Source organism: Eretmochelys imbricata, chromosome 5 (assembly GCF_965152235.1).
Source record: "Eretmochelys imbricata isolate rEreImb1 chromosome 5, rEreImb1.hap1, whole genome shotgun sequence".
Lineage (NCBI taxonomy): Eukaryota > Metazoa > Chordata > Testudines > Cheloniidae > Eretmochelys > Eretmochelys imbricata.
The window spans coordinates 6,320,673-6,334,377 of NC_135576.1; the positions used below are offsets into that span (position 1 = coordinate 6,320,673).

Genomic DNA, 13,705 nt, shown 5'->3' on the forward strand with positions numbered 1-13,705 from the left:
GAAGCTGAGGGAGGACATGAGCATGGATTCCTTTATCCATTTCTCTAGTTCAGCAAGGAAGATATTAGGGGCTATTTAGTTGTCAAGGAGACCTATTTGCAGGACTCTGTCACGCTGAGATGAAACTGGACATGGACTATACCATACGAAGAATGAAAAATGTTTTGGAACATTTGCAACATGGAGCTACTGCTATATACGCCGGACTGGTCCAACTGCTTGGAATTAAACTGCAGCCTGGTTCCCACCTCTTAATTACAGGTTGTCTTCAGCCTCAGAATCCTTTCTATGGCTGAGCAGGTGACCGGAACAGCTGCTATCCTCCCTAGTGGTCTGGAAGACTCATCGTAGTCACACGATGCCACAGGGAGGAGGACATTGGCCTGTCCCACATTTAGCCTCTTTCTACCAAAGTGCACACAGAAACAGTTCCTGTTTTGTGTGCATGTGTGCGTGTGGTGGTGTGGCTCTAGCCAGAGACCTAGTGGAAAAGATAGAAGCCAGAGAATTGCAGAACTAATCTTTCTTTAGGGTCCACAACACAGATTTTGTACAACAACAGGTGACATCCCCTCCCCCGTGCAGTTACCTGTGCTAGTCATGTGTATCCAGCGGTTCCCACAACTCTTCAGTAGGGACGGTTAGCATCCTTCGGCCTCTTCAGCTGCACCTTCAGCCTCTTCATGCCAATCTGGAAACCATTCATAGCCTGGATGGCAGCCTGGGCACTGGCGGGGTTGTCAAAACTCACAAACCCTGTCAAAACAGGAGGCAAGGCGGGGGGTTTAACGAACTGAAGGGGGCTGCAGCACGACATGCAAGACCACTTAGAATGAACATGGGGTGTGGGCGAGGAAAGGACTGGGGAGGTGGGTGGGAGGGAGGGAGGGTGAGGGGAAGATGGTTGCCAATGGGGTGGGTTGTTACAGATCACAGTTTCTGATCCGAAAGCAGTTCCAGACATTACACCACACAGAGTCCAGGGCCCTGAGTGTTTGCACCCCAGCATTAATGCACGCAGCTGTGAGGCTATGTCTAACTGCGAGTTGGCACTTGTCATGAGTCATTTTCAAGGCACTTATTCTGTGTGTGTCTCTCTCTCCCAAGGCTGGGGTAAATCTGCTTCTACCACCCTTGATGTTTCCCTCTTATCTTCTCTGCAGCACCTTCTCCTCTCTCTGCTGCATCTATGAATGAGGGAACTTGATATAGCCATAACTACTTGCTTATAATGGCAAAGTAAATATGGGAGAACCCAATGACTTTCCCATGCCAACCTGAGCTGGCTCAAACCCTAGACCATCAGCACTGAAAGCTTGAACAGTTATCACTTGAAGTGAAGGAGCAGCTCTGTTAACTGATAGCTGTAGAGGACTCTTATTCACACCTTTGAGGGAGGCAAACACCCACACTTCCCTAATGGGGGTTACATGAGTAGCTCGGGTTACTCTGCATGGCATCTAGACAGCACTGCGCTTTGCAAGTAGGCATGTAGAGCTCGCTGTGATGGGAATCACCCTCAGTGACTGGACATGTGAATGGGGTAATTATAAGGGGCTAAGGGGACCACTTTGGGACCAGACGAGCGAGGGCAGGTCAGTTCCCAGCATGTTGGGACAGAGGCTGAGCAGAGATGCAGCTAGACCAAGTCCACGGTGTGCTGGAGTAGCCAGTCTAGTTTACATACTTGGAACGGAGTCTTATTTATTATTTTGTAATGGGGGAGAGCGGAGCTTGTCATTGTGGCCTCGCCTCCCAATGGCTGGAGGCCATTATAATGACACGGATGCTAATGGGATTAGCTACTACTTGGGGTCCTACTTTAGATCCAGCAATAGAAACCTGTGCTTCTGAAGACTGCTGGGAGTTCTGCCCTCCCTTCCGGGTGCGCAGTTAGCTGGTAATTGGTGTCTGGCGAAGCATGAGGCAACCACAACATGCCAGAAATGCCCCTCATGCTCCAGCCATGAGCATCCTCATGTGTTGTCCACCTCCCTTGGGTCTGTGCATGGATACTGTGTAACAGCCTGTGCTGGTCATCCCCCTACACAGGGCTCTGGCAGCACAAACCATCCAGGGTCTGCTGATAAACAGGGTGAGGCAAAGAGGCAGTTTTAGAACCCCCAAAAGCTAAGGATGAGCCCTTGCTGACAGATACATGCCTGCCCCTGACAATGGAATGGAACGTGGTTTGCAGCCCTGCCCCTCCATATGCTCAGAGTCCTCATCAGTGTCTCATCTCTGAGCTAATCCTTGGCTATCAGCAAGTCTCACATGCTACAGGACTGATTTCTTTCACAAATCACACACAGACACACACACAAACCAGTCTTAAACCCACACTCTCTGCCTTTGGCTGTTAATGCAGCTCTGTGAGAGGCTGTGAAACGAATGAAATTAAGGGTTACATCAAGGTGAGATGATATCCTACGTGAGCGTGGCAGTCACATCTTCAAGTGGCAGTGATGGGTCAGCACATGAAACTAACTTGTGCTCCCTTCCCCAGCACCAAAGTCAGTAATCAGTTCTTTGTGGAGTTGCCCTTAGAGCACAACACAGATGAGGAGGTTCTGGTATTGCAGTGGTGAAGATGGGAGCAAAGACCTTTGCTTGCCCCTCATGCTTGACATTTGCTTGCCCCTCATTTCTTGACAGAAAGCTGGAGCGCAATGGTAGAGGAAACTCATGAAAGAGTCAATCAGTTCTTGGATGTTGTTACATAACAATTATCCTGCCCCTGGGATCATGAATCAGCCAAGAAGAGGTCTGATAATGTGAGGATTCTAGGTTGTGTGTGATTGGTTGACTGACTTGTCACTCAATAGGGCCCTGATCCTACTGCGAATGAAGGAGCTAGCAAAGCTCCCATGGACTTCAGTGGAGCACGAGCAGGCCCTGGGAGCTGCAGTGGGTGTATTTCCCTAGATCACTAAGTTGAAATTGCTAGTCACCTGGCCCTTGTCTTTGAATGCAGCTCTTAATGAGAGCTGTTTCCCCCCCCAACTCTCTTCTAGGCTCTCAGTGCTCTTATTCCAGACATGAGAAGAACACGCCTCATGCCGAGTTGGGCTGGTTTCAGCTGGGTAACTACCAACAGTCATGTATTGAACTACCTCTGAATGTGGGGTTCCACCCTCTCAGCTGTCTCCCTTGCAAAATACATTGTGCCCACCGTTTCCATAGCCCAGGACCCATCTGTCTAGGATCTACATCCTGATGTTACAGCAGTGCTAATTAATGGATTTCTGGGTCGGGCACTCCTGAAGGCGGTGCCCGAGGTGGGAACTTAGTCAAACTCTCACAGACAAGAAACTCCAGCTGCGTCTCAGCCACATGCTCTATTGTGCTGCTTTTCTACAGAGGCAGTGGGATTTAGTAGGATTTGTTTTGCAGCAGTACATCTATGCTACACCCAGGCCTTTACACTGGGGTAACGACAATGATGTAGTTAGTCCACTGACAGTTTCTCTTGTCTGAACAAGCTCAAAGCCTTATAATGGTGCTACTAAGCCATAGCTTTTACAGTAGACTTCTGAGGGTGACCGTTCTGTGTAACACCACATGGAATACTAAGGGGTGGCACTTGCGAAGATGATAGAAAAGGTGGTCACCAACCATGTTGCACAGATGGCATAGGGAAAAAAAGCAGGGAGAGGTACCTGGATGTTCTTTGGTATTAGGTATGTACCCTGGGCCAGGCTAAAGGGTTCTTTAGAATGTCCTTTTTTCAGACTTCTTTCATCAAATGTCACAATTTTCCACTGGTACTTCAGTGCATGGCATGAAAAATGCTCTGCTAGCCAGAAGCTGGTGTGGCATTTCCCAGGAGCAGAGAGCCAATGTCTCCCATCTAAAGGTGATCGTTTTGGCCGCGAGTGGCCTGATGTGCTTGGGAGGTTCTGTTACAGGTTGTATAGAGCTGAGTGTATTATTTCTGGGGGATGCTTTGCAGGCTGGTAAGGCAGCTACCTGGACTCCAAATAGCAGAGATGCTCTGGTTCAACTTGAAAGCTGAGATGCCACAGTGCTGGGCGATGGATTGATAGACAACAGTGACTTTTCAGGTCAGATGCCTGCTAGTGGATTAGATAACTGCCACCTCATGCCATTCTTCTTCTGAAGAAATTTTGCAAGTAGGATAATGACAATGAGCAACATTTTGCTCTCTATTATTCAAGGGTGAATCCAGAGTAACTCCACCAACTTCAGCAGATCTACTCCAGTTTTAAACTGCCAACACTAAGAGGGGAATTTGGCACAAAAAATACGCCTTAAACATTTTACTGAATGTCTTTAATTCTGGGGTCTGCTGCTATTGACTTTAAAGCACTACTTTAATGCACCACCCATTCTGGTTAACACCCCCTACTTTTTAACATCTCTCCTGCATTGTGGTCCCCACTCTTGAAGGACAAAGAAAGAGAGGGAGAGGTTAAAAAGCTTAAAGCAGTTTCTGTGCATCAGTTAATTAATAAACTGAGAAAGATATGTACCAGTCTGTAGATGGTTGGTAGGAGGACACGGTTTTGTGATAAATCTATTTTATGTTTTTTTCAGAAATTTATGTAAAACGGCCGATCTAATAAATGATTTACCAAGGTAGTAAAGGATCAAGAAATTTGCTAGGACTGCAGCTCAGAGCGTTGAATCTCCCTTGTTCTGCACTTCTTAGCGTATGTGCAACGTGCCTCAAGTGGTACGTGACCAGGATTCATCTCCGAATTTGGTCCGCTGGTTGAATCAGTAGCTTCCCCGACCAGGGCTGGGTACGGATGGGGAGTGTGATGTGAACGCTGATCCATGCCTCCCTGTTCTGCACTGCACTTCCAAAAAGTTGTCAGCTACAGAGTCCATGGCTTCTCCTGACCCACCTCTCCCTCCCTGACTGTGACATGACCAGCGGGCAGCAACAAGGACAGAATAATGGAGAGCTGGATTTTCCCCATCCCCCATTTCTTTCCCTGGCTGTTGCTTCAGGCTGCAGAAAAGTGGGACTTTTAGGGGCTCTCAGAGCACAGCATGCCTTTCCCACCACAGAAAGAGTCTTGGATGGGTTGTGTCCAGGGCGGGCTCCAGCTTTTTTGCCACCCCAAGCGGCGAAGGGAAAAAACCCCAAAACCAAGCCAGCTTGAGCTGCCGCCGAAGTGCAGCCGAAGAGGAAGAGAGGGACTGCAGGGCTCGCCGTGATGACGGACGGAGTGCCACCCCTTTCTATTGGCCGCCCCAGGCGCCTGCTTCCTTCACTGGTGCCTGGAGCTGGACCTGGTTGCAACACTGTGGGGCACTAAGAAGGTTGCTCCCTGACTGCTCTTCCATTTAAACCACCCCAGATGGGGAGTGGGGAGAATGGGGAAGAGCAGATCACATGTCTACTTCAGAGGTGTACTTGAACGCTGCTTTGCACCCCAAAACACTTCAGCCTTGATCCTGCAGGTCCTTGCGAGGTGCTAATAAGCACCAGAGTAAATGGTGGCCATGTGTGGGCATGAGTTAGGCTAAGCATTCAGCCCAGTCCTCAGTGGTTGTATGGCAAGTCTCAAAGTCTTGTGTGCCCACTCCCTTAGTGGCAGGGTGCAAGGAGAACGGGTGGTGTGAGGAGATACAGCCTCAGGCACAATTATCAACATGCAAGTGAGCCTCTTGCCTACCCACAGCCACTCTTAGGTTTCACTCCTTCTACTAGGCTGGAATACCATGGTGTCCATTGCAGCAGGCTCTCTTCAGCATGTGATCCTCTGGGCTTTCTGCTCAGCACCCGGCTTGGTGACTGCACAGGGCAGGATCAAGTCCAGCATGTATGTAGCCGTGCAAACAATGAGACATCGCTCAGTTGCTATTAGAGACAGGCCCGAACCCAAACCAGCCCCATTCCTAGAGATCTCAGCAGAGAAGCTGAGGATGGAATGGATATGGAGAGTGACCGAACTCATGCCTACAGACGAACCTTCTAGGACATAGTTATAACATTGTTAGGGTGACATTTGGGGGGAGGGAGAGAGGAACGCTTGCACTTGTCATTGCTCAGGTTGTGTCTGTTGTGTGGCTAAGAAAGGACTTCAGGTCTCCTGGACTTGGCACTCTTGTCACCTACACTAAATTTGCTTCAATGAGCGAATTAATGAGTGGGAAAGAAAGATACAGAACATATCCACTCTCTCAGCAGAGCTGATTCCTTCAGTGTGGCTAACTGCCGGGAGGTTTCTGCAGTTCTTTGTAAGCATATTGCTCCAGGGATGGGCACTCCCTTAAGACCTTCATTTTCCCACACTTTGTAGACAGGAACTCAAGTGATTCCGGGAGCATGATTGTGTTGGCTTAATATTTCCAACAAAGAGAAACAGGAAGCTAAAATGAGAACCGAAGTTGTGAAGGAAACATACTGCAAGGGCCCATGCTACACTGGCTGAGGAATGGACTGGATTTCTTAGCAGGCCTTTTCCATCTTCATTTACTGTTATTCCTGGGTTTGACATACTGATGAGCCAATAACCAGCGTTTGTCCTTTTTTCCTTCTGGCACTGGAAGCATCTTCCATCAGAAGACGCAAGTTCTGCACATACATACTACCATCGAGCTGGGCACTGCTGAGAATCTAATCCAAGCCTGAGCAGCCCGGGGAATATTCTGTTGTCCTCAACTTCTTGGTGCTGGGATGGCCTGTGGAGGAAAGCTTAGTCACAATGAACTGTTGGGATGGGGGCTGGAAAGCAGCAGCCCTTAGCTGTTCTCTGTCAGAAGAACATCCTGTGCCTAAGAAATTCTTTATGTCATGGTTAAAAGTGCTTTAAAAACCAAACCATGAATGAGTCACTATAAAAAAAATAGTGACCCCAATTCAATTTACGTCCCTTTGTTTTCCATGTATCACAACCAAGCATTTTTGAGAACTCTCCTTGTGTACAGAAACAGAGACAACAGCCTTTAGCCTCAAATCAAAGTGGTTTTAGACTGAAAGCACATGGCTGCACTTTGTGCGTGGAAAAAAAATGTAACTCTCCTATTCTCCAGCTTCATGTTCTTTTTTTCCCCAAGTAGTGTCCCTGGGTCATCATGGGGTAGCCCACAGCTTCAGACTGATCTTGGTGGCATTTCTCTTCACTCCAGGCCCCGGTTGAATATGTTCTGACTTTTCCCATGTGACATCAGTGGCTAACTTGAACTGGCTGAGTCCAGCTAAAGCCAAAAGCTATTTGGCTTGAAGTAATGCCCAATATATAGATAATTCATCACACACACTTTTCTGACAGCCACTCCAGAAAACAATGGTTGATAACTTATTGCAGGTGGTTGTCAGAAGTACATGGGAACTGGAATCCTTCGTCCTCTTTTGTTCCCTTTCCGTATCCCTAATATGTTCGATTCACAGGTGAGGAGGTAGCAGCCTCAATGGAAGTGGGAAGCAACTCTGGTAGTTGAGGAAAGTTTGGGACTGGATAGGGAGGCTGAATTTCCAGTTTTTGTTATTTATCACAGTAGCACCTAGATACCCCAACTGAGACCAGCGCCTCACTCTGCTGGATGCTGTACATACCCATCATAAGAAACAGTCCCCTTCCCCAAAGGGCTTACAGTCTAAATAGACAAGACAGACTAAAGGTGAAACTGAGGCACACACTGGCAACGTGACTTGCTCAACAGCATACAGCAGGCCAGCGACAGAACCAGGAACACAACCCAGCTCTCCTGACCATGCATCCCATAGCCAATCTTCTCACAGCTCCTCTGTCGGTCAATAGAAAATGATTGAGTAACTGCATGCAGTCCACAAAATACAATAGTTTGTTGGAGGGTCCCATGCTAAATTGCTTCCGTCAGCGCTAAATCAACGGCACCATCTGGATGACTACAAGCACAGAGCGAGGACTGTTCAAATAGGGTTCTACATGAATCCCAGATGACCAAACGGCCACTCTCTCTGCCACAGAGCAGATGCAGATCTAGTGTCCTTCTAATGGAACACTCACAGGAAACCCACACTCAGAAACCTTGCAGCATCAGCTCACACAGCGCAATCATGAGGTCCAACTGTTGTATATTTCATCAGCACAGAATGACGCCCACAGTCCAGACAAGTACTTTTGTTTAGAAAAAACACCCGATAGTCCCATAATTTATTGTTGTGATTTTTTGCAGTTGTTCTGTTTTGCTTCTCCCTTCCTTTCTCCCTTTCATTTGTTGCTTTCACATTCTACATCTGTTCAGACTGTAACCTCTTTACAGTGGCCCAAGTTTTCAGAAGTGGCGAGTGATTTTGGGTGCTCAACTTAAGACACCTGATTTTCAGAAAGATGCTGAGCCATTGAAAATCAGGCCATTTTTTCACGTCTGAAGCTGGGCATGCACCAAAATGAGGCAATGAAAATCGCTCGTCGCTTTTGAAAAATTAGGCCAGTGTATTTATTTAGGGTCTATCATGGGCAATGTTCCCTCTAATTTTTGACAGGTCGTGTGCTCAAAAAATGTCTCCTGTGCAAATTGTTGTGCTGTGCAAATTGTTGTGCACGTGGTGTTCCGCGTGTGCGTGGGGTTTAGGATCTGTGTGGGCACACACTTGCGCACAGCTTAGAGGGAACAGTGATCGCGTACCATCCAAAAGGTATGGCTGACTGTTATTTATTGATAATTAATTAAGAATAATAAGGAAAGATAGCTATAGGCTGCCATTCCATGTGTCTAGATTTGCTCCTGAGAAAATAACAGGTTAGGGTTCAAGGAAACTAGATGTGAAAAATTAGGGAGGGTTAAGGTCAGTACGTGGCTACTGGTTATGGTGTACTTTCCCCTGACCCAGGAGGAGGGTGGATTGAGCTAGCTGCATAATGACTTTTAAAACTGCAGGCAAAAAATGTGCATGCAATTGGGTGCTTCATTTGCACATGCAGTTAACATCACTGAATGCATGATTTGTGTATATTGCACACACAAGTGGCCTCTTGGACACATAACTGCCCATTTACATGGGCAACTGCCAGATTTGTCCACGCTGTGGTGGTAACTGCACATGAAAATTAGGCACTCACTTTTAAAGACACAATGACCAATGTCATGCTGACCATGCCAGCATTAACTGGAGCCAGCTCCCCACCACTCAGCGAAGCGCTCATCCAAGGGACGACCCAGAGAAGCAGATCTCCTGCACTCTAGGGGCTGGCACAGGTAGCAGGGCAGATGTATTACCCTACCTATCTTAAGTCCTTATATGGCCCCCATTACTCTAGTATCTGAGAACCTCACGATTGTCATTGTATTATCCACAGCACCCAGTGAAGGAGGAAAGTGCGTTTATCCTCATTTTACGCATGAGGAACTGAGGGTACAGAGAGTAACTAAGTGACTTGCCCAAGGTCACACAGGAAGTCTGTGGCAAAGCAGGGAAATGAACCAGGATAACACTCCAACCACTGAACCATTCTTCCATCACTGGCCGTCTGTTGCATCTCTGCAAGTTCACCTGGATTTCAGGAGAGCCATTGGTTTAGGGGGATAAGCCCTTCCCATTCCCCAGAGGCAGAGCACATCAATCCTTGCCTGCCCATAGAATCATTAGATGGGCTCTCCCTGCAGTACAAACTCAGGGAGCTCCCCTTGCCCTCCATCAGAAAACCCTGCTTAGGGGACAATGTGCCCTGAGTGAAGATATACGGCTCCTAACGTGCTGACAGCTCTTTACAAAAAGTAAATAATAATGAAGAATAATAACATGCAATTGTCTGGCTGCTGGCCCACCTACTGGGGAAAAAGTGCATCGCTTTGCCCTTGGTCTGTCTCAGAACGTGCCTTACTTTGATTGCTAAAGCCACCAAATTGTGAGGCACCGAAGTGGGAAGACTTTTCTGTGGGGGTGGAAACAGTCTGCTTCAAAACAGCTTCTCGTCTCAGTGTCGGAGCCTGCTCCTCTGCAGCCTGTCCCCTCCACCTCCTTATTACCTCAGCTCCTTTCATTTCTCATCTCTTCTATTTACACCCGTGCTGATGCCTCTCAATTTCTCTCTGCCCTCGTTTATTAGTCCTGTCGATAAATGGAGGTTTTCATTTAATTATTCTGCAAGGTCTTTACCTGGCCATGTTCCTTAAACCATGCACTAGTTGCTGTCGTGCAATTTTTTAGCACTGTAAAGAATTTCAGGATACAGTTTGTATGAAAGTAGCTCTATAATGTACATGCGTATTTGAAGGTATTGTACTGTAATGTGATTTATAGCTACTGAAATCCTCAGTAATGGAGTATGTCTGAAGACCAAGGACATCATTTCGGCTATTTTCCAGTGTCTAATGGAGTTGGATGACTTTTGGAATATTTAACCTTGTGCTGGTCTTTTACCATCTCTTGGTGCAATAGATATATAGATAAAAAATATTTCTGCTCTGCATTTGGAAAGAAGCAGGATGATGTATTTATATCTTAAAGTGACAATAAAAAAACTATTCCATCAGTTACTAGGGAGGATGTACAGCAATGATTAAAGTTAAATATGTATAAATCTGCAGGACCAGATAACTTGCATCCAAGAGTATTAAGAGAAGTGGCCAAGGAGTTCTCTGAACCATTAACTTTGATTTTTAACAAATCTGGGTACACTGAGGCCTGAGAAAAAGCTACTGTTGTGCCAAGCTTTAAAAAGTATAACAGGATGATGTAGGAAACTATAGGCTGGTTAGTTGGACACCGATGTGGGGCAATATCATGGAAAGGCTGATATTGAATGCAGTCAGTAAAGAATGAAAAGATAGCAGCATAATTAATGCCATTCAACACAGTTTTATGGAAAATAGGGGTCTTGTAAAAAAAAAAACTCGATTCTTTTGTCATGAGATCACAAGTCTGGTTGATAAAGGTAACTGTAGTGACATAATACATGTAGACTTCTGTAAGGCATAAGTCCCGCATGACATTCTGATAAAAAAATAGCACTATAGAAAGTCAATGCAGCCTATATTAAAGAGGCAACTAACGGGGCATGTTAAAGGGCTTTCCCTTCACCCGCTCCCCTGGTTCTTGACACGCAGACAGAGAGCAAAAGACCAGAAGTCCGAAGTGCAGGCAATGCGATGTTTATTGGGGATTTGTTCCAGGCAATATTCCGAAGCCCTTTACACCAGTCGGGCTTATCTCTATACGCCGATAGAGTTTTCCCCTTCCCCTCCCCCAACTACAGTTCTACATGCCAACAGAACCCCCTAGCTCCGCACCCCAATGGAGCTCCCTCTTGCCAGTGTTCTGTTCCCAGCTCTGATGCTGCAGAGCCTTGCCTGTGTCCCTGTTCCTCATTCCCCTATTCCCAGTCCCCCATTTGTCCATTACCATTATCATTCCCCTTCCCACTCCTCCTCCTTAACAGGCCCAAATAGACCTGCAATGCACGCCCCAGTCACACCCCTTATAACTTATGGTCAGGTTCTGTTCTGGAGGGTCGAGAGTTGGGGGTCTTCATCCCACCTCTTTTGTACCCCATAGGAGGGGTAAGGAGTTTCTCTGGTCTTTTAGTGTTTTACCTCCTGCCTCAAATCCCCCCTTGGCCCTCCCAACTGGTTGCCTGACCTTACCTTGAGATAAGGAGTTGAGGCAGTTGTCAAGTGTATGTTCATATATTACACTCCCATCATGCTCAGTAACACTGTAACTGCGCTATCCCTTATCTCTTCCCATTGTATGAAAAACCCCATCTGGTTGTGGGAAATGCAACACATGGTGTCTTTGTTCATTGTTATTCACACATATTAGTATAAGATATACAATTATCAAAAAATTATCAAACCCAAATTATCAAAAAATTATCAAACCCAAAATTCTATCGCAGGCTGACAACCAAGCCTATATGCTAACAAGGCATATGATCACAAATGGTGTGGAGAAAGTGACTAGAGAAGCATTATTTACCCCTTCACATAACACAAGAACCAGGAGTCACCCAATTAAATTAAACAGGCAGTAGATTTAAAAACAAACATAAGTAAGTACTTCCTTACACAACACCTAGTCAACCTGCGGAACTCATTGCCATGGGATGTTGTGAAGGCCAAAAGTGTAAAAAGGCTTAACAAAAGAACTAGATAAGTTCATGGAGGATAGGTCCATCAATAGCTATTGGCTAAGATGGTCAGGGACAAAACCCATGCTCTGGGTGTCCTTAAACCTCTGACTGCCAGAAGCTGGGACTGGACGACAGGGGATGGCTCACTCAATAAATACGATGTTCTGTTCTTCCCTCTGAAGCATCTGGCACCAGCCACTGCTCAAAGACAGGATACTGAGCTAGATGGATACTTGCTCTGACCCAGTATGGCCATTCTTATATTCTTTTTATTAAAACCCAGTTAACCAAGAGATCACAAAAAGTAATTGCAAATGAGGAATTGCCATCCAATAAGGGTGTTTTTAGTAGAGTCCTTAAAGGATCTATTCTAGGCCCAATGCTATTCAATACCTTTATCAATGATCTGGAAAAAAAATATAAAATCAATGCTGGTAAAATTTGCAGCTGACAGAAAAATTGGTGGAGTGGTAAATAATGATGGGGACAGGTGAGCTATAAAGGCCAACCTGGATCGCTTGGTAAGGTATGTGCCATTTGAACAATATGCATTTGAACACAGCCATACATACATAGGCCATACATCTAGGAACAAAGAGCGTCGGTCACACTTATAAAGTAAGGGACTGTATCCAGGAAAGCAGTGACTCTGAAAAGGACTTAAGAAGCACAATCTATTTAGTTTATCCAAGGAAAGGTTAAGTGAGACTTGACCACAGTCCACAAGCACCTACATGGGGAAGAGATTTCTAATAGTGGAAGCCGACTCCAATGGTTGGAAGCCGAAGTTAGACAAATTTGGACTACACGTGAGGAACAATTTCATAACCATGAGGGTAATTATCCATTGGAACAACTTATCTCAGGATGTGGTGTCATCTCCATCACTTGAAGTCTGTCTTTTTAAAAGGCATGCTATGGCTCAAAGAAAGGTTATGGGCCAGATATAGAAAATATTGAGCTTTTTGGCCTATTGAGTTCTTTTGTCAGACTCGATGATCAAAATGGTCCATTTTGCCCTTAGACTCAATCCATCTGCCTGTCCATCATTCATTCAGATACAGCACATGGTCACGGAGATATCTAGCATAATAGTTCTTGCCTATTGATTTGGCATAAGTTGGTGTAGTATTCATGGTGTCACTGACAACTGATGTCAGAGCCTCAGAACAGAAGGTCCTAAATTGTGGGCTGGGGACCACTGTGGAAGCTGGCTGGTCACATGAAAATGGCTCTTCAGCTTGTTTCAGCTGAGACAGATAGGAAGGGGAGACTGAATGAAGAATAAAAATAGACAGTTTGACCTTTTGAAGAAAGTTAATCAAAATTCTTAGTGCACAAAGGGGCAGCTAAAATTGCATGAACATCTTCCTAATCGGTGTCAAGTATCAGAGGGGTAGGCGTGTTAGTCTGGATCTGTAAAAGCGGCAAAGAGTCCTGTGGCACCTTATAGACTAACAGACATATTGGAGCATAAGCTTTCGTGGGTGAATACCCACTTCTTCGGATACATGTACATTTTGTGGTATTCACCCACGAAAGCTAATGCTCCCATACGTCTGTCTATAAGGTGTCACAGGACTCTGCCAATCTTCCTAATGTCACTTTCCCATATCTGCAAGTGCTCTGGTTGCCACATGGACACAGTGTGATCACAAAAAGGAGGGGAAGTG

The 13,705-nt window shown here is 46.0% G+C and overlaps 1 protein-coding gene across 31 annotated transcripts in view; it reads right to left on the bottom strand.

Annotated features, from left to right (window-relative positions):
• Positions 1–628: 628 nt before the first annotated feature.
• The window catches only part of CELF4 (CUGBP Elav-like family member 4), an 847,078-nt gene continuing 834,001 nt past the window's right edge, over positions 629–13,705 (bottom strand). For all 31 annotated transcript variants that reach the window (XM_077818124.1, XM_077818110.1, XM_077818096.1 and 28 more), the window contains one exon: positions 629–756. In XM_077818124.1, the coding sequence (XP_077674250.1) occupies positions 629–756 (128 nt within the window). The remainder of the gene's footprint in view (positions 757–13,705) is intronic.